This window comes from Penicillium cinerascens, assembly GCF_028974065.1.
Source record: "Penicillium cinerascens strain IBT 15544 chromosome Unknown contig_24_segment0_segment0, whole genome shotgun sequence".
Taxonomy (NCBI): Eukaryota; Fungi; Ascomycota; class Eurotiomycetes; order Eurotiales; family Aspergillaceae; genus Penicillium; species Penicillium cinerascens.
The window spans coordinates 3508256-3531470 of record NW_026695290.1 but is presented as its reverse complement, the minus strand read 5'-3'; the positions used below and the strand labels follow the sequence as shown (position 1 = coordinate 3531470).

Here is a 23215-nt window from a genome sequence, read left to right as displayed (position 1 = left end):
GGTTCATTGTCACTTTGTCTTCATAGTGGGAATGAGCCTTGGTTGATGCGAGTAAAAGCGGCGGTTGGGGAAACCCGTTCGCCTCGCTACAAAGTTTAAACTGGGTTGAAATGAAAGCAGTTGAGTATATTTTGAAGTTGAATAAACATTAAAGTAGCCTTTGTCGGTCTTACTAAACAATTCCGGGCAAAGTCCCAGTACAGTATCCTTCCCATGTCATTTAATTGGATCATGCTTCCTTTTCTCATGCAAATGAAATCTTCACAACTTTTCCCGGCTCCTTAAAGGTGCCAAGGACGGGAGCCACCTGGCCTCCACTTGTGCCTACATACAAAACGGTTTCATCTTCAGTCAACCGGCAAGAAGTTGGACCAGGCATTTGAGTCGAAAGTTGACCTCCAGCGACGAGGGAAATTTGGCCATAAGGCGAGATGCGGACAACCGAGTTTTGGGGGTCCGTAGCAATGTAGGCAGTTCCATCTGAAGCCACATCGATATTGTCAGGCAAGAAACCACTGGCGATTACTTCGAAATCCCCGACAGGAGTAGCTTCGTCGTCGACTTTTACGCGACAAAATTCCATCCTTGTGGTACTCGAATAGTAGACATATCCGTCCACTACCTTCAGCCCGTTGATACCCAGTGGGAGTGCCTGGCCCTTAGCAGGCATCATGGTGGTATCATTCATAGCGACCTCATAATGACCTGTTTTTGTGTTGAGTTTCCAGACTGCTCCTTTCGGGCTATCGGCAATAAGAACCAAGTTGGATTCTTTTGTGAATGTGGTCATTCCGTTCAGCGCCTGAGCCTCCGGGAGTGCCGCAATAGACGAGACTGTCGCAAGGTCAGAGACCCGTTCGGCCTCCTTCGCATCGGCATTGTTGAAGTCTAGCTTTTGAACGGAAAATGACCCCGCAGTTGGTTTGTATGTTTCGGTTGAGAAGTTGCCCACGACCACGGCGAACACGTCGCTATCGATCTCGCTAATGCCGAAGCAACTTGTGGCGTTGGGGAACGAGTGAACAAGCGTTGCATTTCCGCTCGTAGTGTTCACTGACCAGACTTCAGGAACGTCGAGGCGAGTCAAGAGCAAGCTTCCATCGGAGCGGAGGGCGATGTTGTCGACCCACGACCCATTGTTTGGGAACTGGAAGAGTGTTTCGACTTGCACCTGAGGCTCTTTGTAGCCGGGTGGTGCTTCTAACTCGTAGTATAAAGGAAAAGATGCCAGTGCCTGTGAAACGATGGCCAAAGCACTCATCCAAGTGATGTAGAATCGCATCTTGGGGTTCGTTTTTAGGCGTCAGGGCGTGGACTGACAAAGGGACGACCTTGTTGGCTATAGCAATCACCCTGCTATTAGAGAACCACTAAATTGGTTTAAATACTCTATCGCAATTAGTAAATGCAATTTCTCATCTCATTGGCTGCGATTTTAGCCCTGCATTCCTGTTGAACCTTTTTCTGTTTATCTGAGCAACTCCCATCCCTGCATTCCATCGGTGCGCTGCCTAGATCCAAGTATTTGCCAGTCTTGACATGAGAAGCTTCTCGGCGGATCTTTATCTTCGGCGAAAGAAAGGCCCCTGTGGAGATGATATTGGGTCAAATGGTGTAGTGTTGGTGAAAAGCAATTTACCACCGTTCATGCCGACCATGCTCGAGGCAATTTAAGTCCGAATGGAACAGACGTGAAAGATTCCTCTGTCATCGCTATTTTAGTATATTTGCTTGCTCGTATCGCCGAGTAATTTTATTCATTCATACGCGAGTCTTCAGTGTCAACAATGTTACACGTTTTTAAAGGTGGGAGGGGAGTTATAATTGCCAAATGCGAGTCTTTGGGCTCTGAGTCAACCTTGGAATCTTTGTTTTTACAGCACTTGTCTGTTCTTCCAAGACTTATTCCTCATCTTCCCGAGGTTAGGCCTGGGGGCTTGAAATATCTATGTAATTAAGTTTGTTTCAAAGGGGTTTCTTAAGCGCTCGACGATCTTTTGGTTGCAAAACTGCGATCTGTGTATGGCGATATTTATTCATGTACATAGCCCGATCAAATCAGAGGAGTCGTATAACACGAATCTTTGAAAGAAACGTCATAAATCAGCCCTGGAGACTGGGATGATGTGAGTTCTACGCTTGAAGTTAAAGAGCAAATTTGCGACAAATTCCGGGCTGCGTCACTGATCCCGGCTACGTGGCAAAGTTCGGCTGCTTGAAATTCCCACTGATAAGCATATAACCGAAAGATCGGAGAGCCCCACATGAACGGCGGCGGATGGTTCGGTATAACCGAGAAACGCCGGGCAATAAGCCTGCTGTGCTTCATTTCAAGACTTGACCCGGTTTCATAGGAAACAGCCTATCTCATCTATAATGGCTACGAACCCCGAGCGACCGCGAACGCGCGCAAAAAAGGCCTGTCTGTCCTGCAACGCGCGTCGCGTGCGATGCAATGTGCTTGAAATGCAACCGTGCCGCAACTGTGTGTCTTGGAATCTGGCTTGTGAATTGGGAGTGTCGCGGCGTGGAAAGTAAGCATACCCTAGGGTACTCAGTGTCTAATCTCGATTGTATGCCAACAACTCTTGGTAGATACCCTCGTCGGAAGAAAAAGGCCTCACCAGTACCAAGTGAGGCCTCCAACGCGCAGAAAAGCTCGTCGACTGCTCGGCTTCCCCAGGAGGCACCTTTCCAGGATCGATCATTACACTATTCACCCCCGACTCACCCAGAGAATGCGGAAAACGCGATCCATAAAACTGTGTTTCTCGGCGAGTCAAGTCCCTTAACATGTGTAGTTGATGAAGGCCGCCGATCGCCAGACAAAGGATATGCATGCGGAATCCAAAAGGGCCGACTGCACTATTCCATCTCCGAGCTTCGCGGCTCTTCAGAATCTAATGATCATTTACTGGGCCAACGTCGGAAGTCCCTCCAAGATCGTCTCATTCGTGAAAGTGCTCTGGTCTTTCCATCATCCCCAATTTGTGACGCCCTTCTCCAAGCATATTTTGAATGGTTCCATCCGTGCTTTCCAATCTTAGACCGTCCACAGGTGCAGGACTTCTACTATGAAACCAAAATTTCACCTCTACTACTCCAGGCGATTCTTTTCATTGGAGTGAGTATGTGCCCAGATGCCACCTTGAATACGACAGGGTACAACGATCGCTACCTTGCCAAGGGCATCTTCTACCGGCGCGCGAAGGAGATCTATGATGTCGGATGGGAGACTGACACGATAATCAAGCTGCAATCACTATTCCTGCTAAGCTTCTGGCGGGGAGGACCAACCGAGGAGCGAGACGTTCGCTTTTGGCTTGGAGCGGCCATTGACTTGGCCCAGAAAAAGGGCATGCATGTGATGTAAGGGAATTTGTTATGTGTTGCGGGAACTCACTGACGATTTAGGTCCAAATTGACTTTCTTGGGCGCGCGTGACCAAAAAGTTTGGAAACGGATTTGGTGGGCATTATATGTGTGATTAACTTACTCCGATGGGAGAGTCTATCTTAAGCTAATGAGAAAAACAGGTCCGCGACCAGCAAACGTCTGCTGCGTTGGGATTGCCCTCTCGCATTCGTGACGAAGACTGTGAAATCACCGAGCTCAACGCGGCGGATTTCGAGGAGGATAGTTCTGCTACATCCTCCGACATATTTAAGGAACCGCCCGCGGCGCATGTTCCGTATGTGATCGGAATGGCACGACTTGCCAAGTTATGTATGTTATTTATCGTAGAAGAGGCGCCTGGCTAACAACAGGTAGTACGTGAGGTTGTATCCAGTCAGTATTTACCTGGCCGGTCAAAACTGGATAACCCATCGCGCCCATTGCTCCATGGACGTTTATTGGATTGGGAGTCAAACCTGCCGATGGAGATGCAATTCCAGTCATCCATGAACCGAAATGTAATGTTTTTGGTCGGCATGCTCCATATGACCTACAAGTATGTCTCCACTCTCGATATACTTCACCTTGCCCCTTGAGGCAGTCCGGACTAATTGAGATTCAGTAATCTCTACGTTTTACTTTATCGACCATTGTTCCTGCAGCCACCAAGTGAGTCAAGAAGCGTTGAAGGAAATATTGCTTTAGACGCAGCTACAAGGAGTACACGAATCCTTGAGGACATGCTGTCGGAGAACCTGGTGCAGCATGGACCAGTACATCTGTAGGCTTGCTGATTCCCATTAATTTTGGTTTTTCTGATCCATCAACAGTATCACACACACATTTTCAGCCTTGTGTATTCACACTATCCACTTTGGACGAGTGGCTAGCACGGCTCGGAAACTCGCAGAGCATCGGGCAAAACTGTGTCTTCTCGGACTGAAGGAGCTTCAAAAGTCCTGGGATCTGGAGAATTGGGTCTTGGATCTGTTCTTTCGATGTCTAGATGATCGCACAGCACGAAATCTTCGACTGGCTGACGTCGGAATGCCATCTTCAGGATCGTCGGGTCAGCTGTCAAAGGGACCACAAGCACCCGACTCGCCAGCTCTAGAAGCTCCCTCTAATAGTACCAGCGGCACTTTCTCTCCACGCGGAAATGAAAATGTTGTGTCTATGGCGCAGGTGAATCTGCCACTGGATGACCCATCTATTAATATGGACTGGTATGAGCTCTTCAACGTGGAGGGAGAGGATTTCTCAGGACTTGCTGGGTCTTTGACAAACCCGGAGTACCTTAACCCTCAGAACCTAGAGTTCCTATACCGTTTTCTGTAGATTCCATCGGAAAAGACATTGGTTTATTAGCTTGAACTGGATTTATGTGCACTATAGCTCTATATTTGGGTAGATACGGACGACTCGATATATTGTGATAGCTGTAACCATCAAAAAGGCTATTTAGACAAGCCCAATTCAGCCAAAATCGCCTGGTTGTGTTCCCCGACTTTCGGAACTGCGCCCATCTGAGCTCCATATCCACCTTGATCGGCTCTTTTCGTCGATCCAGGCGGCAAAAGAGCCCGAATGGGCCCTACTGGGGTTTGTACTTCTGACCATCGGTCGCGAGACTTGAGTTGGGAATGTTTCCAGACACCGTGCATGTCATTCACATTCGCATTTGCAATCACAGCCTTGTCAAGCCGTTCAATCGTTTCTTCGGCGCTCAATTCAGAGAAAACACCGCAAATAATCGCTTTCAGCTCGTCTCGATTTTGCGTTCGTAGAGAGTTGCTTGAGAACCGACAGTCTGTGGCCAGTTCGGACTGAGAAAGGACGCCGCTGCAGAAGTTGACCCATTCCCTTTCATTCTGGATTCCGAGCATGACCGACTGACCATCACCTGTCACAAAAGGGCCGTAGGGGTAGATGGAGGCGTGGGATGCCCCCGCCGGTGCTGGACCCGGGGCACCGTCGAAAGCATAGTACATGGGGAACCCCATCCACTCGACCATACTCTCCAACATTGAGATGTCGATTCGACAGCCACGGCCATCCTTGTCACGCTGCATTAGCGCCGACAGGATGTTGGTGTATGCGTACATTCCAGCAGAAATATCAGCGATGGAAATGCCTACTTTGACGGGCTCTTTGCCAATACCGGTAACGGACAGCATCCCAGCTTCGCTTTGGATGAGAAGGTCATATGCTTTCTTATCGCGATATGGACCATCTTGGCCATATCCGGAAATGTCACACACGATTAAAGAGGGATGTCGTTCTCTCAGGGCTTCATGTGATAGACCTAGTCGTGCAGCGGCGCCCGGGGCCAAGTTCTGAACGAGCACGTCGGCGCGCTCAAGGAGTTTCATCAAGACTCCATGGTCCTCTCTTTGTTTGAGGTCCAATGCCAAACTCTCTTTGGATCGATTGGTCCACATGAAATGCGACGCTATTCCGTTGACGCGGGTATCATACTGGCGCGCAAAGTCACCGACTCCTGGCCGTTCGACTTTGATGACACGAGCTCCAAGATCGGCCAGTTGCCGGGTGCAGAATGGCGCGGCAATAGCTTGTTCCAGACTGACAACCGTCACGCCAGCGAGAGGCGGTGTCCGATGGCCTGAAGGTTTGCTAGAGTAGAATCGTGAAAGTAGACTTGATGGGCCTGTCAACAGGCGATGTGTTCCCGATGGCCGCAACGAGCGGCCGGATGAGAGCGCCAATCTCATCGTGAATAAAGTGGAGGATTCGAGGTTATGCACGACGCACTTCCGACACAAGTGGCAGAGTGCACCTTCAAATGATATCTACCATGTCAAATAAAGTGCACTGTATGCCCTCGGCGAACGCAGCGGGGAAATCGGCAAATCGGTTATATGTCGGCTGTATTAACCCATGTGGGGGAAACCCGACGAGGGACACATATTAAACGCGTTTTGGACGAGTTCACAATTTCACACATGCAATCATGTCTCGCCCCCAATGGCGGAGCCTTTTTCGGTCGCAATGGACTTCATCGCTCAGGATAGCATGGGTAGCTAGTCGTGTACCTTCGGCTCGCACTGCATTCTCAACATCGGCGCGCCATGAGCTCATGGAGATGACCGGTTTCACCGATGAGCAGCTCACTGTTCGAGAAGCCATTTCTCATATTTGTTACAAGTTCCCCAACACTTATTGGCAAGAGTGCGACCAGCAAGAGAAAGACCCTAAGGAGTTCCACGCAGCTCTGGCTAAAGATGGCTGGCTAGGTATCGCTTTACCCGAGTCTCTTGGAGGAGCAGGATTAGGTATAGTGACATTCACCCCCAGTGAGGAACGAATCAGAGCTAACTACTTAAAATAGGGGTTTCTGAGGCCACAATGATGATGCAGACCATCACGCAATCTGGCGCAGGGATGGCTGGTGCACAGGCCATTCATGCCAACGTCTACGCGACTCAACCGCTGGCCAAGTTCGGAACAAAAGAGCAGCTGGAGACAACGATTCCTAAAATTATCAATGGAACGTGGCGAACGTGTTTCGGAGTCACTGAACCCAACACGGGGCTCGAAACCCTCAAACTCAAGACCCTTGCAACTAGGACAGCGGATGGATATTCCGTCTCGGGCCAGAAGATCTGGATCACTTGCGCACAGGTTGCTTCAAAGATGATCCTGCTAGCTAGAACCACTCCTCTGGAAGAGGTGAAGAAGTCATCCGAAGGTCTTTCCATGTTTTGCATCGATCTCAACCGTGATCAGCCCGGCTTGGACATGCGCAAGATCAAGAAAATGGGCGGACGCGCCGTGGACGCTAACGAGGTGTTCTTCGATAACTATCAGATCCCGGCCAACGCGTTGATCGGTCAAGAGAACCAGGGATTCAAGATCATTTTGCACGGCATGAACGCCGAGCGCTGTCTGTTGGCGGGTGAGGCCCTGGGTCTTGGGTATGCCGCACTGGAAAAAGCGTCCCAATATGCCAAAGATCGCGTGGTGTTTGGTCGGCCCATTGGACAGAATCAAGGTGTAGCACATCCGCTGGCTGATGCATATATGAAGTTGGAAGCGGCGAAACTGGCCACATATCACGCTGCCCGGCTCTACGATACAAAAAATGGATCAGTACCATTTCATGCCATTGGCGTGGCCTGCAACAGTGCTAAATACCTGGCCGCCGAGGCAGCCTTCACAGCCTGCGAGCGCGCCGTATTGGCCCATGGCGGAATGGGCTATGCGATGGAATATGACGTGGAGCGGTATCTGCGCGAATGCCTTGTGCCTCGAATAGCCCCAGTAAGTCGTGAGATGATTCTGAACTATGTTAGCGAGAAGGTACTTGAGCTACCCAGAAGTTACTAGTTGGAGAAAGAGTGGAGAAGTTGATCGGCATGTAAACTAATTGCAAGCGTCCAAGCCGATCCCGAGCGTGTAGACGTTAATCATATAGACAGTATGAAGCCAGGCGCTTTGTTTGTTTTTTTTCCTTTTCTCTTCCGATTTAGTATTCACCTCGGGCCAAGCTTTGCTGATCAAGTAAGACTGAGCAATGTGAGTCGCTCCTGGGCACTTGATTGGTTTCCAGGGGCTCATCTGTTTCTGAAACGCTTCAAATACATAGTTGGCTGCCACTGATCTCTATGTTTTTACCACATGTTCTTTACAAGTGCTCAATCTTGCTAATACATAGCCCTTCACGAATTTTATTTTCAAGATTTCCTTTGTTCTTGTTGATCCTTGTTCTACTATAGAGTCCAATAAAGAGCATTGCTTTCTTTGTTCCGAAACTCTGAACTCCTTGGAAATGGTTCTGTCACTCTTCATTCTTTGATCGGAGAAATGATCAAAGCGTAAGGTATCCATCTATTACACATCAGGGGTATTGTTTTGAATAAACCATCCAAGTGAACAGTGCGTTAGAGTCGACCATAGGGTATAAAAGCAGTGACTTGGAGGTTGCGAAAACTTCCATCAATTTAATAATTTAAGTTAGCGTCAAGAGATATCAAAACCACTCGAATATTACCTTCCCGAACTTCACAATCCCTGTGATCCAAAGTCAACCATAATATGGCTCCCCGCTTAAGCGAAATCGCCCGAAGATTGAGTTGCTGCTGTTCTCCCTACATTTCCATTGATGAGGAGGAACAAGCAGGCCAACAGGAGCTGGGGCTCCCTATAATCCAGCTTAGCAGCAAACGCCGACCTGGAAGCGTCGGTCCATTTACTCTGGTACCCCTGAAGTACGGTAAATTTCAAGAGGAAGGAGCACAGCGACGGCGATGGATAGAAGATCCTAACGCGCTCAACTGCAAGATTTTTCCTTCCACGCTAACCTTCGATCGTTTCGTGTCTAGTCATTCAGTCTACCATGGGGGTACAAACTCCCTAGGTGAGAATGCCTTGAGTCTCGATGTTGTGCGTGATCGTCATTGCCCCCGTGACAGACAACGTGCTAATGTATTTGGAATCAATTTCGACAGCGGAGATCTCTATCGATACATTTCTATCGAGAATTGGAATTGACTCACCTGGGTAGGTTACACTGGCCCAGGCGTGGTCTTTCTTGACAATATTGCAAGGGCAGAATATGCTAATGGTCTACAAATCTCGGAAGTTACTCAAGCCTTTTACGAAAGAGACTTTGCTGTCTATGAATTGAATTATGTCTTTATAACTCAGGTGATCAATGATGAGATACTTGAGGTTGTCGAAAGGTTATACACCGACCTCGTTGAGCCCGTGGATCCTTTATGGCCGATGATGATTTGGCCTCACGGCACGCCTGTGTTTGATGCCTTGCTTGGCACCCGATTAGGCAAGCTAGTCGCATACTTGGTTTTAGGTGCATATACCCATGGTACTCGACGGATTGTACGAATTATCACCTCATGGGCCCCTTATACGGCAGGGAACCTTCCTGACTTGCGATTTGACATTTCTGATGTTTTGTTTACTTCTCTGATTGTCTTGATACGGATTGGATTTCTGTTTTTCTCTTGTGCTTTTAGGCAAGAATGGGAGGCTCGAAGCGCAATTTAGGGTATCATTTCAATCAAAAATAGAAGGCTCATCTTATAATGTAACTTTGCGTGCATAAGGTAGCTAACTACCTTACGCCTTAAAAGTAATTACAGGTCTGAGTCGTCGCCAGCTGAGCTTGAGCCTGATAGGGTAAACCAGCGGTGGCCTGCCTTAGGTAGAAAAAGCCTACCGGTTGAAATTATCCTCTGGGCTTCGGTATGTATATGAGATGTCGTCATGAATTGACCAAATACTTCCCTATCTTCCAGGGGACGTGTCATTGAGTCATCTGATTGGTCAGACATATATACTGTCATGTGACCATGCTTGCTGTAGCCGGATTGAACTCGTACCGAGGCTAGGATGTTTGTCCTCTCTGAATTTCGCATCTTCGACACCGTGGGGTTGCTGATACTCGTTTGGTTTTGTCTCCATGGCGATAAGAATGCACCAACGACTTCCCAAATCCGAGCCAACAACACTAGGAGTAAACCCAATGCTCCCATCAAACTCTAACCGATGAGGGCATTCCAATCCAAACCTCAGGTATGAATTGGTGAAAGTTTGAAGGGTTATCGACGAGAGGGGGAATTCAATTTGATCCAAAGAGCCAATATGCACTGAAGACAACAGCAGCTGTCTGTCCCGGATCAGGCTCATTGTGAGATGATTTGACCTCATCCCAAACACGTCAAGTATTATTGATTGCCCGCTTCGGGATCATCGATGTCAGAAAACTGGGCCTGGATTCAGGGGGCTGTGTCAAACCCCGGGATAGGGTGTGGAGAGTGACGATTCAACACATGGACGTTGCACAATAAACCACCTGGAGTTCGGCATTCTCCGCAGAGAAGAGCCAAGAATGTTCGATTTCCAGAATGCTGGGGAGAATTCTAACGCGGCGGTTTCCAATGCTACTGTACAATCACCGTTTCCGGCCAGGGGTATTGAATCATATCCCGCAAATAGAAAGTTCTGACATCGAGTTGAAGTAATTATGATGGATGTCGACTTTTTACTTTACCAATTGATTCATTCTATACAATTCTCAACTATCTCGATCATCAAAACATCGAAACTTGGCTGCCTAGTTACCGGCCTCGCGTATCAACGGGGCCAGCCTCAAACATGGCCCGTGCGCGACCCCCTTGTAAAGTACAGTATGTTGATTGTATTGGCCAGGAATAGTTACAGTACATCCCTTCTAAATCATCAATGCATCGAGATAGGAGGAATCCTATGGAATAGAATGCCACTGCTGTCAGAGCTGCCCATGTGAAGAACAAAAACCGATCGATTCAGGAAGGATTCATTGGTCCCATAACCCCAGACTGTTGTGCCAAGCGCCAGGAACACGGCCAAGAATGTTCGGAAACTTCCTGTGGCATTCACCAAAGCGCTTGTCATCGCCGCAAGGGGCAACTGGTACCTGCATGTGATAGGCACCATAGTGACCCTACAGACTCAGGGAGTGACTACGCCATTATTATAGGCTCCTGATTGATCGCAATCTTCCCAAGGGCCCAGGACCTTCCTTCTGCCTCGGGTGTACCTGACCGCGCGGTACCGGGCGGAGACAGTAGCCCCTCCAGCCACCGGTGCTTGCGTGTCTATTGAATGCTCATTGGGCTGATATATGCTAAGCAATCCCCTATGGACTAGTCAAAGCTTGGCTGGCCACTGGGAAAGCCGCTTTTGGCCTGTGCAACGTCATACGGAATTAGCTGCTGGCGCAATTGACCCGCGGTCGCCGATCACGATCGGCCCAATCATCATCCGGGCCCATCAGCCAGTGTTGCCACAGCTTGCGTGATTCTGTTCGAAACAGCGATCTATTCTTAGCCGGGAAAGGCTGGGTAAAGACATCTGCAGGGATGTGCTACCTATATAAGGGAGTATGCACCAGATGATTCCCCTAGGTTTCAAACACGCTACAATTACTTGAGCCATTAAATTGTAAAGACACTACCGTGCAACTCGTTCATCCTCAATTTTGGTACTTGAACCCCATACTCCAAAATGGCCGCCTCCCGTTCCTCCAGTGAGCGCACTGGCTCAATCCAGTCGCAAGACAGCCCCAAGATTTTGAACAGCAAGGCCGATCCCAACACGGCTCTCTATGAGGCACAACCTAGTAGGTCCTCTCAATCGCCGACATCTTTGACTGTGCCCTTGCTTAACCCTTCAGTGGCCGTGAACACCCAGCCGACAGACCGTGACTTGTTCTCCCTTCGGAGTATTCAACATAAAGACCGCAACGGACAAATTATCAGTACGTGAACATCTTACGCATCGCATGGGCTAGAAGTCTTAAGGCCTAACTGTCTGGTATTAGGTGACCCCGATCTCTCGAACCCCACACGGGCCCGCCTTGAGCGACCCCTCGACACTATCCGCTCTTTCGAAGCCGCCATCGACGCCGAACGGAAGCAAAACCGTATGTGATGAAACGAATTGTGGAGAAAAGTTTACGCTGGAATGATATACAGGGAAGCTATGGCGTTTATCTTATTCTTTTGGTGCCCGGGGTGTATAATTACTTTTGTGACTATACTAGATTGCAGTCGGGATTTTGGATATATCTGCAATGTTATGCCTTGGCGCAATTCAAGTCAACATTGTTGTCCATAATATAGTCGGTGCGTATGAAGATTATGATCTGCATGTCATGTCCGCCAAAGTACGTGGCTAGAATCAGAGCCGTGTGCTCGATGGATTTACTAGAACTTTGAAGTCGAACATCAAGAATGAGGGAAAGGAATGCGAGATATGGAGAGAGAAACGTCGATAGGCCGCAGCTTGAGGATGCAGGCTGTCCGTAATTCTTCTTCAGGCATCATCCGCCACTCTGAGAATATAATTTGTACCAATGGATGCATCGGATTCCATCATCTCGCAGTTGTCACAGGGCGCATGCAGCTAGCTGATCGACCTTTGGAATATACTGCTAGACTATTGCGGACCGTTGGGTTTAGGGTTTACAAAAGCTTGCATGTGATGTGAAAACTAGAATCTACCAGGCAGCATCCCCTGGATCGTCTCGTCTTCGCATTCTTATCCAATCTATTCGATCTCAATCAGTGCAGATCTGGATAATCCCGGGCCGACCGCTCCTTCATCCAAATAAAGGTCAGTTGGACCAAGGAAAGGGCTACCAACGAATCATGAACATTCCGAACAATGTTTAAAAGTTCAAGAAAGTGGCTCTTGCTAGCGGCGTCGCTGAGTGCGAAATTCGAGAGAAATCATTTCCGAGCAGATCGGCGGCCCACACCAAGCCATATTCTCTCCGTCACAAGAGGAAACGAGCCAACGACGCTCAATGGCTTTCGTAAAATGACAAAAGACAAAATTAGACCTCTCTGAGCAGCCTAGAAGGCAAAAACAGTCCGCGACATGAACAACAAAAGGAGACGCACTGCCGACGCGATCCCAAGAAATAGGCCCCACTCTACCGCGTCAGCCCTTGAACAGCTTCGCTCCCTATTAAACTCCTCAAAGCAATCTTACCCAACCGACCACCTCTAGTTTTGGCCATCGCTGGTCATGATAAGCATCTCTTAGGATATTTCATAGTCCAATGTCCTCTATATACTCTCCGAGTGGCTCGACTATCGCACCGCCCCATGGATACAATGAAAGACGTGCAACGAATTTTGGTAGCACACTAAGAGATGCTACTCTGCAGAAGCCAAGATACTTTTAGCGAGTGGGGCTCGGTGGTTTTTATCATTTGCTTGGAGCTAATGAACCGATTCACTTCCGAACCAGCTCTAATGTAGTTGACACGGTCACTCATTCCCGGCCTGGATAAGTTGTGGTTCACCTGCCTCTATTGTGGCACCATCTACTAGGAAATGAGCTCCACTAGTTAGCAGCTGGGTCAGTTTTAGCGTCCCCTTACGCTGGCCAGGGGCAGAGGACAACTTATGTTGATTAGAATGGCGCGCGAAAATATTAATGACCACGGGAAGCGAGGTCACCCTTGGATCTTTCCTTAATAAAAGATTATATTTTGTCTAGACTGGCAGAACTGCACTGCTGAGCACTCATTTAATCTTCTCTTTGACAATCATTCGTTATTTTGATCAACTAACTGTCGGAAACCACTTCCATTTTCTTGCTACAACTATATCAGCGTTATCTAGTAGATACGCTATGCCTATCTCGCTATGAAGTTTTCTCTGCGGTCTCTTGTGACGCTGATTGGGGCCGCCATGGCCGACCTAGACCCTATTGTTATCAAGGTAGAGGAGGCTCCGCCTATTCGAGAGGGTGCACAGTGATACTGATTAACCCTTCAGGGTTCTGAATTCTTCTACTCCAGCAACAACACTCAATTGTGCGCTTGATCTCTCATGCCAGTGATATGACCCATACTGATGATTTGATAGTTACCGTCGCGGTGTTGCTTATCAGCGTATGTCGAATGCATCCGCCCTGATTAAAACGATGATCCATTTGAAACTAACATTTACACACAGGACACCAGCGACAGTACCAGATCCGTTGGCGAATGCTGCTGCTTGCAAACATAATATTCCCATCTTGCAGGAATTGCGCACCAACGTGATTCGTACCTACTCCATCAACGCCAGTGCCGACCACTCCGAGTGTATGAAGCTCCTGTCAGAAGCCGGCATCTATCTGATTTCCGACCTGTCCTCTCCCATTCAGTCAATTGGCCGGAGTGACTCTGAATGACAAACTAGCCTCTGCTCTCACTACACCAGTGTGATCGATGAGCTATCCCAGTACAGCAACACCATCGATTTCTTTGCCGGTAACGAGGTTGCCAACACCGTTGCCACGACTGATGGCAGTGCCTACGTGAAGGCTGCCGTGCATGACATGAAGAAGTACATTCAAGAAAAGGGCTACCGCTCTATGGGCGTTGGATACGCCACCGCGGACGTCTCGACCATTCGTGAGGACCTCGCCAACTTCTTCGACTGCTCATCAGACTCGCAGTCCATGGACCTCTGGGGTTATAGCATCTACTCCTGGTGCAGTGACTCCTCCTACTCGGCTTCTGGATACCAGGACCGCACAGAGGAGTTCCGTAACTACACCGTCCGTCTTCTTCGCTGAGTACGGTTGCAAAGCTGTCCCTTCTCGCAAGCTCACCGAGGTCAAGGCGTTGTACGGTGAGACCGTGGCCGAGGTGTGGTCTGGTGGCATTGTTTACATTACTTTCAGGAGTCCAGCAACTAACGTAACCGGTAAGCGAGCCGCCCATGTAAGCGAGCCGCCCACCCAACTATCCGCTTTTTACTTTACATCTATTTTTTTCAACCAAAACGCCTTTATATTAATTATTCTACCTAACTGGGCATCTAGGGGCCTTATGCCCTTTCTCACCGCATATAGAACACGCAAATTGACGCCTTTGCGCTGGCGCTGGCGCTGACTGAATAGGCTGCCCGGGGGTTGCTGGAGACGGTGCCGTAGGCTGTAAACCAGCCTCATAGGCTTGTAAATGCCCCTGAGATTCTAGCACTGAAGTGCCAGCATCATAGGCTATCTACCTACTAACCCATGCGCGTTTTCGCCTCTACACCGCGTTGGCAGCCCGTAATTCCTTGATTTCTTGCTCAAGTAATATACCGTTCTACATAGCGAGCTGGCAGCCCTTGATAAGCTGGTTTAACGCGGTCTATGAGGGCGACGGGGGGCTATATAAGCGTCTTTTTAGGAAGGCCTGGATTGACGCTCCTTATTTAAGCAATTCGGCGACGGTCGCGGGTGTTTTTGGGGTAAAAACGCTAGATCAGCTATTTGGGCGGCTTCCTAAGGGTGTAGGCGTCCGAAGCCGGATATTAAGCTTTGAAAGCACTCGTTCTGGGTCAAATGGCACTAAACCCCCTACTGCGAAGCTATTTTTTATTATAAGCGCTTGAAAAGCGCTATCGCGGGCAGTTAGGTAGGCTATAAGGAAATTAAGCTTATCAATATGGTTGATGCCAAGCCTCGTTTTTTGATCAACTAAGCCTCCGTAAGAGCGCTTTAAAACTGCAAAACAACCAATATCAAGCGGTTGTAAAAGATGCGAGCTATGCGCTGGCATACAAATAGGAATTATCTCGTTTTCTAAGCAAATTTAGTCGAATTAGGCGGTTAAATAGCTACCGTGCCCATCAAGGACTAATAAACGATATCGGCCTTACGTGCGGCTATTCGTCGACGGTATAAATAGTTTTTGAAGCCATCGAAGGCCTATCTCGTCTGTCGTCCACCCGTTTTGACTAACTTCGAAGCGCTAATTCCCCGGGAGGTCATCGAACCAAGCCTGATTGTATAGTTTGCCTTTGAAGATAATCGTCGGCGGAAGCGCCCACCTAGAAGCGCTAATTGATTTAATTATAGTCACCTACTCCCGATTTCCTAGCTATAAAACCGCTCTCCGACCGTAGTATTCCGATTGGGTAATGACCTTTACGGTCGCCGTAAGGCCCATCGCGAAGCCCGTCTCATTAAAATTGTAGATATCCTCTAGTAGGATACCATATTGCTAAACCGTAGCTTGTACGCGATTAAACCACTCTTGAATAACCTTTAGGTCCTCTTGTTTTGCTCGTTGGTAATCGTATCGACGTGAAAAGCGGGATTTTAGCTCTGAATGACGTTAGGTATAATTATAGACCTATTTTTCGCCGACCGTTTGGATTGGGGTTGAACCGCGCTTTGCAAGCAAAAGATTCGCCATTTCTCGCACTATAGAGGGCCTAGGGGCTGCTCCACGCGAGTCCATTGATAATATCCATCGCTTTAGCGATTCCTCTTCAGTTTGGGTCAATTTATGGCTATTAGCGCGTGTTTAAGGGCGAAATAGGCGGCCATTAACGCGGTCGCGGAGGGTAGTGCGAGGCACATTAAAACGGCGCGCAGTCTCGCGAATAGAGCTAATTTCTTTGTTTTTTATAGCCTGAACGGCTAATTCGAGGCGGCCCTCTTACTCGATAAAATCTTGGCTTAATTGACCGCGTTTTGGAGGCATGGTGGTTGGTAGAAAATAGAAGGACGCGTGTGGACGCGAAAAAATGGTTGGGTGGGCGGCTCGCTTACATGGGCGGCTCGCTTACCGGTTACGTTATGGTATGCTCTTACCTGGGCCCCCGAGGCTGTTCATATGGTCATACGGCCACTCGTATGCTAATACAGATTGTACAGGTCTTGTTTCCGTTGTTGACTACTAGCGTCAGCAAGATGAAGGATTTCACTTCCTACTCCAACGAGATTGCGACCGCCTCGCCGACTGGCACCCACAAAGCTTCCTATACACCGACCAACGCAGTTCTGCAGAGCTGCCCCACTGTGGGTACCGACTGGAAGGCGAGGCCTCCCCTTTGCCTCCTACTCCGGAATCAAGCCTGTGTGACTGCGTCTACGATGTCTCCCGGCTGTGTTGTGAGCGACGACATCCTGGCCTCCAAATAAGGCACACTTTTGGGCGTCGTTTGTGGCTACACCGACTGCGCCGGTATAAACGGTAATGCCACGACCGGCAAGTACGGGGCCTACAGCATGTGCGGTGTCAAGGACGAGCTCGCCTTCGCCCTAAACAAGTACTACACCAAGCAGGGCAAGAAGGCCAGCGCCTACAGCTTCTCTGGCTCCGCCAGCATCAAGGTCTTCACCAAGGCCAGCCCCAAGACCACCGGAACCTGCTCTACACAGTTGAAAGAGGCTGGCACCGCTGGCACTGTCACCCGATGGCACCGCCACTGCGGACTAAAGCTCCTCCTCCAGTATCTCGATTGCGTCCAGCGGTGCAGCTCCCCAAAATTTCCACTCCAGCGTGACCTTTGGCTCCTTCCAGTGTGCCGCATTCACGGCCCTGGTGGGATTATCTGGTCTTGGCATGGTCCTTCTGTAAACTTCTTGTCTGGAAAGTCCCCCTTAGAACGTCTTAAATTCTGGTCTTACTCAATTTCCTACCATGTGCTAGTTTGGGAGTTTGCAGGCACTCTCTCCTTGTATTCACATGGTCTTTAGCACTGATGTGGCATTTTGAGTGGTAAGGCCGTGTTGAAGCAGCACAGTTAAGCGTTTGCAAAATACTGTAGATAGTACCGAGCGAAGTTTCAGTTGATACGATGACTATATATATGTGATTCCATCTCACTCCCCAGCAATAGCTCTTTTTGTCAAAATAGCAGATGTTTCGTCCAGTCTTGTCCAGTCGTGTGCATCGTAACAGGCCTGGCGACTCAATTGTACAGCGCGACTTGTGCGAACCCTCATTTCCTTCTCAAATTCATCGATTGCGACTTGTGGCGAGGCAACGCCGCCGTAGACTTTCTCAATGGCCTCCATTAAATGATATGCATCGAGCAAGCCGTGATTTGCTGCTTCTCCTCGATCTACAAAGGTCAGTTCAGTACTTGTCAAACCAGACGCTAGGGTCCCACTTACACATCGTCATTGCATGTGCAGCATCGCCAGCTAGGGTCACTCGCCCCTCGTAGTTATTCCAGGGAAGACACTCCCAGTCTCCCAGTTTGATCTCTGTAACAGGTGTCTCAGCTGGAATCCTCTCCACAGCCTCTTGCAGAAATGGCACAAATCCTTGCGCGCGCCGCTTCATGTTCGCCAGGCGACCTTCGTCTGTAGCGGCGACTTCATCTTCGGGCCCATTGATTGGCCAAGACATACATATTTGAGCTCGATAGCGCTCCTTATCCGTGCCAGCTGTACCATTCCCTTGAGGCGTCTCCAGCATCGAAAACCAGAAAAAAGCGCCGGTGCGTGGATAACATCCTTGAAACAATAACGGGTCCATCTCGCGCAGAGGCTTGATTTGCTGTGGTGTCAAATCAACTGCCACGCCGGTGAACCCGACAGAAAGAGGGACGTTATTGTAGGCATCCGGTCGTAGCACTTGTCGTATCTTTGATCGGCTTCCCTCCACACCAACCACGATGCGCCCGGTCACGGTGGTCTCATCCGCGAGTATAAGCTGGACCTTGTTGGCTTCTGGCAAATTCAACCCAACCACACGCCTGTCCCAGTGCACATGATCCTCAATTCCATGCAGCAATGCTCGTCGCATCTTCTCGCGATTCACGCGCCATCGAAGGTTGGGCGGAATCTTGAACCTCGGCTCTCCGGTTTCGAGGTTGATGAAGAGAAAGTTGCCGCTGTCACTGCGTGCGATGTCCGGATCCACCTGAACATCCTGGATGCGAACCAACGTTTCCTCGGGAAGCATATCCATCATATATTCAAGTGCCCAATGCAGGGTGATGGCCCATCCCTGGCCGCGCGCATCAGGAGTTGCATCGCGCTCATAAATCTCGAAGGGAATGTTCTTCTGCTTGAGCGCTTGGCCGAGTGTGAGGCCGACAATGCCGGCACCAACAATTAGTACAGGTTCCATAACGTCGGTGAGGAATAACACATTGTCGCCAGATCGCTCTTTTTGTGTCTGGAGTCATCGCGATCCGAGTCCTATCGGCCGTCGCATAGATAACGTGCGGGGCTTATCCGTCGCTCCACGGCTTCGTCTCTGGGTTTCCGACCGTCGGCTATCCTTTTAGCGCAAATGCGACGGCCGCGGGGTCCGCATCGTAGTTGATGAGGCCAACTCAATCTAGCGACACAACTGGGAGTTGAATATAAAGCAATGTGGAACATCTTTTCTTTCTGAACCCACCATCGCCATGTCGCACGAAGCCCTCAACCCCATTCACCCCTCGGCTCTCCCCCACTTGGACCCTGTGTTTGTTCGGCTCTACAATGAACACGTCGCAAATACTCCAGCAGGGCCAATTGACCTCTCGATCTTGCGAACAAAGTACTCTGTGCTTTACTCGTATGGGACAGGACCCGCCCCGGCTTGTGCTCGCATCTATGATAGCCAAGTCCCCGGTCATAAAGGGGATTTGATTCCCATCCGTGTCTATGAACCAGCTTCGCCCGGGCCATGGCCAGTACATGTAGATTTTCATGGTGGAGGTAAGCGTCCTTCTGTCCATGGAATCGACACTTATTAACTCGAGTTCGCAGGTTGGGGCCTTGGGGACCTCGACACCGAAGCGCACATTTGCAAGCACATCTGTGTCAAGGCAGATGTCTGTGTGATTGACGTGGACTATCGGCTGGTACCAGAGCATGCGTTCCCAATCGGTATCCAGGACTCATTCGCAGCGTTGCAACACATCCACGCTAAGGGTGCCGAGCAATTCAAAATCGACCCTACACGCATATCGCTAGGAGGTGTCTCAGCCGGAGGCAACATCGCACTGGTGTGCGCTCATCTCGCTCGTGATGCTCAAATCCCCCTTAGACTAGTTGCAGTTGGAACCCCAACAATTGACGACATCTCAAAGTACCAGTCAGCATCAGAGGCACCGTGGCCATCTATGCAAGACATGGAACATGCACCCACACTTAACTGGGCGCGTCTTAAATGGTTCGACAACCTGAAGTGGCAGAGTATCGCAGCAGATGGCCCGACAATGGAAACACAAATGGCCGCTGTGAAATGGTATGCCAGTGCACTGCAGGCACCGGACTTTACCCAGTTATCCAAGACTATTATCTACACGGCAGGATGTGATCCCTTGCGCGATGAGGGCGAGGCCTATGCCCGGAAGTTGATAGAGGGCGGCAATGAAGTGATTCAGAAACGATTTGCCGGTGTACCGCACCCCTTTATGCATATGGATGAATGTGAGTATTTGAAGCGTGCCATTTACCTGAATGTAGCTAATGGTTCTACTAGACCTGTGGCAAGCGAGGGAGTTTATTGACTTGACGGCGGAGCATATCAAAACTACTCTACATCAGAGATAGAATATTTTCAAGTTACACAATTGCGCTCTTCTGCATACAGGAAACACACTAGTTGCGCACTTCATTGATATTTAAAAAGGTACCCATGCTACTGTTCCTCATGCTGTCAGGAAACAACATCCCCCCACTATTCGGCCCTAGCAGAATTTGAGTTCTATCACTTAATAACATTGGCAAGTCATTTTACAGTCCGTTAGGCTATGAAGTATGTATCGATATTTGTAAATCCTGCCGTCTTTACATCGGTATTCATCCAAATAATTTCTTTAACTGTCAACAGTCGCCATGCCGACTCGACCAAAGGTGAGTTCTCCGAAAAAGTACCCGACAAGCACAGCAAAGAAGAATCCAACGTTCATCGTCATCACTGCAATCATTCTTAACAAAACAGGTTAGAGAAAAACTTTCGGTTTTCGGTTTTGATTTCATGTGTTCAGCGGGAGTGACTAGGAACTCACAATAGATATGCAATGCCCTGGTTAACCATTCGAAATACCGCACGAGGGAGGTTGATCGACAGCCGCCATGTTTGAATCAATTTCTCCCGTGAGGGTTTATCCTGGCCACCATTGATAAGAATGGGGTATCCCGCAGACTTTGAGGCCCAGAAAGCGTCCAACTTGACAAGCTGCGCACTCATAGCTCGCCATATTACAGCGAGAAAGAAGAGAAAAAACCAAGTACCCGTATACGCGCCAGTACTAGTTGGCCTCCATGAATTTGAAAAGAGCAGCGTGGACAGGTTCTCGGTGTTAAAAGCCATATTCATGGTGGACATAGAGGCGGTTGATGTCATCGCCAAGCCAGACGCAGTTGTGGTTGCAGTAGTCATCTGCATGGTGGGCAAACGAATGGGGACAATGTCATTTCAATCCTCAGTAAGAGGCACCGAAAGTGATATTCACCGTGGATCATAAAATACAGATCATAAAAGGGCTCACCGGGAAGAAGGAGCCTGAAGCATATAAAGACCAGCGGAAGGGTGGGAGGTGGCAGATGTCGTTTGGGAACGCGAGAACCCTTCTGGCTCAGTACACGTGGCTCACCGGAGAGAACACATGGAGTGAAAGAACACCGGGCCAGGGAGATATCTACTGTCAGCGTTGATGTCCCCGCAATACTAGATATTAGAAAAGCTCCGAGTTGGGCGCGTGGAAGCGAATATTCTCGCAAATGTGCTCAACGCTAACCGGAAGCGGTAAGGAAAAAAAGGCTTCACGGGAACCAAGCTTCGATAGAGCAGCCTGGCCTCCGCGAGTCACACGGCGCGGGTCGGAAGACAGTGGGGCTACATGAACAGCACGATAAAGACATTATGAATAATAGGTAAAGATGACCGCTGCGGCTTCTCAGATGGAAACGGGATCCGATCAGTCTTCTGAAATTCTTTAGTTCACATCCTGGCACCGGCGTGTCTCCGTCAAGATGGATATGGACAATAGCATGTCTGGAGGCCCTGGCCTCACGACTGCAGGTCTAGATATGTCGAATTATACCGTGGCCTCTGATTTTCTGGCCGCGCTTCTCGATGACACCGTTTTGCAACAGACCGATTATGCCATCGCTCGGGCTTTTTGGTACGGCATCGTTATTGTCATCGTGCTGGCGGGTATGGTCAACTGGGGTCAATGGGGTCTCCTGAAGTTGCGGTCGGTCACAGGAAATATCGCGTCGATGATGTACACTGCTGACTCCTAGGCTAGATTACGTGCGGCGGCAGCAAACCGTCCACGACCGACAAGTCCTTCTAACGTAGTGACCTCATTCCTGGCGGGTTGCACCGCTGTGATTCGCGAAGTGACCTACCACCAGTTTACCCCCAAGAATTCGTGGCTGCGGGTTCCTGCAGTTGGATCAATCTTGTTGATCCTAATCTATTTCGGCTACATCATGGGATTGCAATTCTTTGATTGGGACTACCCTGGTGCTCAATATTGGGAGGCACAAGGTCTTCGCGCGGGATGGCTCACGATAGCTCAATTTCCACTCCTTCTTCTCCTTGCTGGGAAGCGGAACCTGATCGGATACGTAGTCGGCGTGTCTTACGAACGGCTGCAAATTCTGCACCGTTGGGTGGCGAGGGTCATGCTGCTGACTGCTACAATCCATGGTGGTGTTCAAGCCTATGGATGGCATAAATACGGCGTGATGCAAATTGAGATTGACACTGATAGTTGTATTCCTACGGGTATGTTCGAACATCCCAATACTGAACAGTTGGGGACTAACATTCATGAAGGATTTTCTACCTGGATTCTTTTACTTTGGCTTGTTTTCTCCGCAACTGCTCCAATTCGCAACTGGCGTTATGAGATATTCGTGGTTCAACACATCATCACTTTCATTGGATTGGTCGTGGCTATTTTCTACCATTTACCTTCAACCGCTCTGAGTTCAAGGTATGGTCTTCACTTAACTTTTGCAAGTCACAACTCTAATTTGTTTTCTCCAGGATATACGCTTGGATTGGAGTGGGTGTGTTTGTTTTTGACCGGCTGGTCCGGACCCTTATGTACGCTTTCAATAATATGAAGCCGGCAAGGTCTACCCTCCAGGGTTTCCCGGGGGATGTGACAAAAATTCGGATAACTTCTCCCCGGATTAAAAAGTGGACTCCAGGACAGCATGTCTTTCTATCCATTCCGAGATTGGGACTAGGTCAATCACACCCAGCGACAATTTTGTCTATTCCCTCATCTCATGACAATGACCTGGTGTTCATCTTGCGAGCTCATCGAGGCTTCACTCAGCGGCTGCTCCATTCGACCAAATCGTCCTCCACGGATCTACCCGAAGTGGTTCAAGAAAAAGGGAGGACCGGGTATGAAGGTGCTGTCCAGATAATAGAAGAAAAGCACCTTACGCTCATCGGCGGTCCGTACGGTGGATCACATTCCGATTTCGCGGCCTTCGATACCGTCCTTCTCATCGCAGGCTCAACTGGTGTTACATTCACTCTGCCAATCCTTCTCGACATCGCCCATAGGTCAGCAAATCAGAGGCTGCCAGTCCG

General features: G+C 49.2%; 12 protein-coding genes across 12 annotated transcripts; 8 read left to right on the top strand and 4 right to left on the bottom strand.

Moving 5' to 3' along the window:
- Window positions 1-244: 244 nt before the first annotated feature.
- On the bottom strand, window positions 245-1282 carry N7498_004444 (uncharacterized protein; the record flags this gene model as incomplete). Its single annotated transcript, XM_058451506.1, has 1 exon — window positions 245-1282. One exon carries the CDS (start codon window positions 1280-1282, stop codon window positions 245-247), a length of 1038 nt encoding a protein of 345 aa, XP_058310968.1.
- Window positions 1283-2376: 1094 nt separating this feature from the next.
- On the top strand, window positions 2377-4734 carry N7498_004443 (Zn(II)2Cys6 transcription factor; the record flags this gene model as incomplete). Its single annotated transcript, XM_058451505.1, has 7 exons — window positions 2377-2534; window positions 2596-3369; window positions 3415-3481; window positions 3537-3726; window positions 3772-3952; window positions 4019-4177; window positions 4227-4734. The coding sequence occupies 7 exons, from the start codon at window positions 2377-2379 to the stop codon at window positions 4732-4734; spliced, it is 2037 nt and encodes a 678-aa protein (XP_058310967.1).
- Window positions 4735-4853: 119 nt separating this feature from the next.
- N7498_004442 (CaiB/BaiF CoA transferase family protein) lies at window positions 4854-6128 on the bottom strand (the record flags this gene model as incomplete). Its single annotated transcript, XM_058451504.1, has 1 exon — window positions 4854-6128. One exon carries the CDS (start codon window positions 6126-6128, stop codon window positions 4854-4856), a length of 1275 nt encoding a protein of 424 aa, XP_058310966.1.
- A 239-nt stretch (window positions 6129-6367) lies between these two features.
- On the top strand, window positions 6368-7743 carry N7498_004441 (acyl-CoA dehydrogenase family protein; the record flags this gene model as incomplete). The annotated part of the gene is made up of 2 exons (XM_058451503.1): window positions 6368-6689; window positions 6746-7743. The coding sequence occupies 2 exons, from the start codon at window positions 6368-6370 to the stop codon at window positions 7741-7743; spliced, it is 1320 nt and encodes a 439-aa protein (XP_058310965.1).
- Window positions 7744-11424: 3681 nt separating this feature from the next.
- Window positions 11425-11850, top strand: N7498_004440 (DUF2406 domain-containing protein; the record flags this gene model as incomplete). The annotated part of the gene is made up of 2 exons (XM_058451502.1): window positions 11425-11677; window positions 11741-11850. 2 exons carry the CDS (start codon window positions 11425-11427, stop codon window positions 11848-11850), a joined length of 363 nt encoding a protein of 120 aa, XP_058310964.1.
- A 1727-nt stretch (window positions 11851-13577) lies between these two features.
- N7498_004439 (uncharacterized protein) lies at window positions 13578-16842 on the top strand (the record flags this gene model as incomplete). The annotated part of the gene is made up of 5 exons (XM_058451501.1): window positions 13578-13652; window positions 13710-13747; window positions 13800-14081; window positions 14118-14478; window positions 16576-16842. 5 exons carry the CDS (start codon window positions 13578-13580, stop codon window positions 16840-16842), a joined length of 1023 nt encoding a protein of 340 aa, XP_058310963.1.
- Window positions 16843-16929: 87 nt separating this feature from the next.
- N7498_004438 (uncharacterized protein) lies at window positions 16930-17281 on the top strand (the record flags this gene model as incomplete). Its single annotated transcript, XM_058451500.1, has 2 exons — window positions 16930-17153; window positions 17203-17281. 2 exons carry the CDS (start codon window positions 16930-16932, stop codon window positions 17279-17281), a joined length of 303 nt encoding a protein of 100 aa, XP_058310962.1.
- A 245-nt stretch (window positions 17282-17526) lies between these two features.
- Window positions 17527-18784, bottom strand: N7498_004437 (FAD-dependent oxidoreductase; the record flags this gene model as incomplete). The annotated part of the gene is made up of 2 exons (XM_058451499.1): window positions 17527-17768; window positions 17821-18784. 2 exons carry the CDS (start codon window positions 18782-18784, stop codon window positions 17527-17529), a joined length of 1206 nt encoding a protein of 401 aa, XP_058310961.1.
- Window positions 18785-19067: 283 nt separating this feature from the next.
- On the top strand, window positions 19068-20202 carry N7498_004436 (alpha/beta hydrolase; the record flags this gene model as incomplete). The annotated part of the gene is made up of 3 exons (XM_058451498.1): window positions 19068-19362; window positions 19414-20079; window positions 20132-20202. The coding sequence occupies 3 exons, from the start codon at window positions 19068-19070 to the stop codon at window positions 20200-20202; spliced, it is 1032 nt and encodes a 343-aa protein (XP_058310960.1).
- A 266-nt stretch (window positions 20203-20468) lies between these two features.
- N7498_004435 (copper transporter family protein) lies at window positions 20469-21040 on the bottom strand (the record flags this gene model as incomplete). The annotated part of the gene is made up of 2 exons (XM_058451497.1): window positions 20469-20580; window positions 20661-21040. The coding sequence occupies 2 exons, from the start codon at window positions 21038-21040 to the stop codon at window positions 20469-20471; spliced, it is 492 nt and encodes a 163-aa protein (XP_058310959.1).
- A 587-nt stretch (window positions 21041-21627) lies between these two features.
- N7498_004434 (uncharacterized protein) lies at window positions 21628-21900 on the top strand (the record flags this gene model as incomplete). Its single annotated transcript, XM_058451496.1, has 1 exon — window positions 21628-21900. The coding sequence occupies one exon, from the start codon at window positions 21628-21630 to the stop codon at window positions 21898-21900; it is 273 nt and encodes a 90-aa protein (XP_058310958.1).
- Window positions 21901-22092: 192 nt separating this feature from the next.
- On the top strand, window positions 22093-22430 carry N7498_004433 (ferric reductase-like transmembrane domain-containing protein; the record flags this gene model as incomplete). The annotated part of the gene is made up of 2 exons (XM_058451495.1): window positions 22093-22390; window positions 22420-22430. 2 exons carry the CDS (start codon window positions 22093-22095, stop codon window positions 22428-22430), a joined length of 309 nt encoding a protein of 102 aa, XP_058310957.1.
- Between the last annotated feature and the right edge of the window lie 785 nt (window positions 22431-23215).